General features: G+C 66.3%; 1 protein-coding gene across 1 annotated transcript in view; it reads right to left on the reverse strand.

The window, feature by feature from the left end:
• CACNB3 (calcium voltage-gated channel auxiliary subunit beta 3) overlaps positions 1–1,305 on the reverse strand; it is a 10,791-nt gene that overhangs the window by 3,101 nt on the left and 6,385 nt on the right. Inside the window, exons 2-7 of the mRNA XM_017728679.1 lie at positions 995–1,197; positions 788–910; positions 595–710; positions 464–528; positions 364–383; positions 47–127 (exon numbers count right to left, since the gene is read on the reverse strand). Of these exons, the coding sequence (XP_017584168.1) occupies positions 47–127; positions 364–383; positions 464–528; positions 595–710; positions 788–910; positions 995–1,197 (608 nt within the window). The remainder of the gene's footprint in view (positions 1–46; positions 128–363; positions 384–463; positions 529–594; positions 711–787; positions 911–994; positions 1,198–1,305) is intronic.

A 1,305-nucleotide genomic window follows, 5' to 3' on the forward strand; every position in this document is an offset into this window, starting at 1 on the left:
GCCCATCCCGAGGGCACAACGAGGCCCCCCTGCAGCCCCCCCATACCTCATATCCTTTCAGTGAGGGCCCCACCAGCACCACAGGCCGCATGGAGGGGACCACGTCGTAGGGTGGGATGTGCTGCGTCTGCAGGGGTACACGGGGACGTGTCAGTGCCCTGTGCTCCCACCCCCAGCCAGGAAGGGGTCAATGAGCATATTCCAGACAGTCACGGCATCCTGGAGTGCGCCCAGCCCCATAATCAGGAACGAGAGGGGGGTCTCTGCTCCCACCCCACCCCAGAAGCAGCCACTCTTGGCCCTGCCTGCAGCCCCCTCCTCACCTCCCCCTGCCCAGAGCACAGCCCTACACCTGGGACTCACCTGCTTCTGCTTCTGCTTGGCTTGGGGAGAGAAGAGACAGAGGTTGGTGACAGTAAAGTGGGGACCCCCCCCGGGACCCCCACAATTCCCCTGCCCTTACCTAAGGAGGGGGGAGGCGATCGCCGGCTCCCGCTGTCGCCGAGGCCCGAGGCATTGCCAGCTCTCCTGGGGAAGAAGGGGGTGAGCGAGTGTTGGGGGCCCCAGGGTGGGGCCAGGGGATCCCATCCCTACCTGGCTTTCTGCTCCTGCTTGAGCCTCATGGCTTCCAGGCGCTGGGGGCTGGGGATGAAGGCGATGTCCCCCCCCTCCTTCACTAGGCGCCCGATCCACCAATCATTGCTGTATTTCTGGGTGAGGACAGGGCACAGGTGAGAGCAGGGGAGGTCCCTGGCCCTGAACCGACACCCCCAGCACCCCAGCTGACCTCTTTGATGTGCAGGAAATCTTTGGCTTCAAAGTTGATGGCGGCTCCCTGCACTGGGCACTCCTCGTCCAGCGCCCCGCAGTAGCTGACATTGGTGCGCACAGCGAAGGCGACCGGCTTGTGCTAGGGGCGTTTGGGGGGGTGATCAGCACCCCCGGGCCCTGGCAGCGACCCCGGGCCATGCCCTGGGTGTCTCCCCATCCATACCTTGGCCCTCTCGAGCTGCTGCTGAGCCTGGCTCTCCACCTCGCGCCGGGCACCCTCACGGTCCTCTTCCAGGGACACGTCGGAGTCCAGGGATGGGCGGCTGGTGTAGGAGTCCGCCGAGCCCTGGGGGAACGGGGCTGAGTGCCGGGGGGCTGTGAGGGGAACCCCCACAAAGAGGGACCTCGTGCTGAGGCGATGGCAGCCTCACGTGAGGACCCTACTGACCCCCTTCCAGCTCTCGGGGGTCCACGGTGGCATCACCCAGCACAGCTGTCCTGGGGTGCAGCCCCCACGTGCTGGGGGGGTGACGG

The sequence above is a fragment of the Corvus brachyrhynchos genome, unplaced genomic scaffold (genome assembly GCF_000691975.1).
Source record: "Corvus brachyrhynchos isolate BGI_N302 unplaced genomic scaffold, ASM69197v1 scaffold193, whole genome shotgun sequence".
Lineage (NCBI taxonomy): Eukaryota > Metazoa > Chordata > Aves > Passeriformes > Corvidae > Corvus > Corvus brachyrhynchos.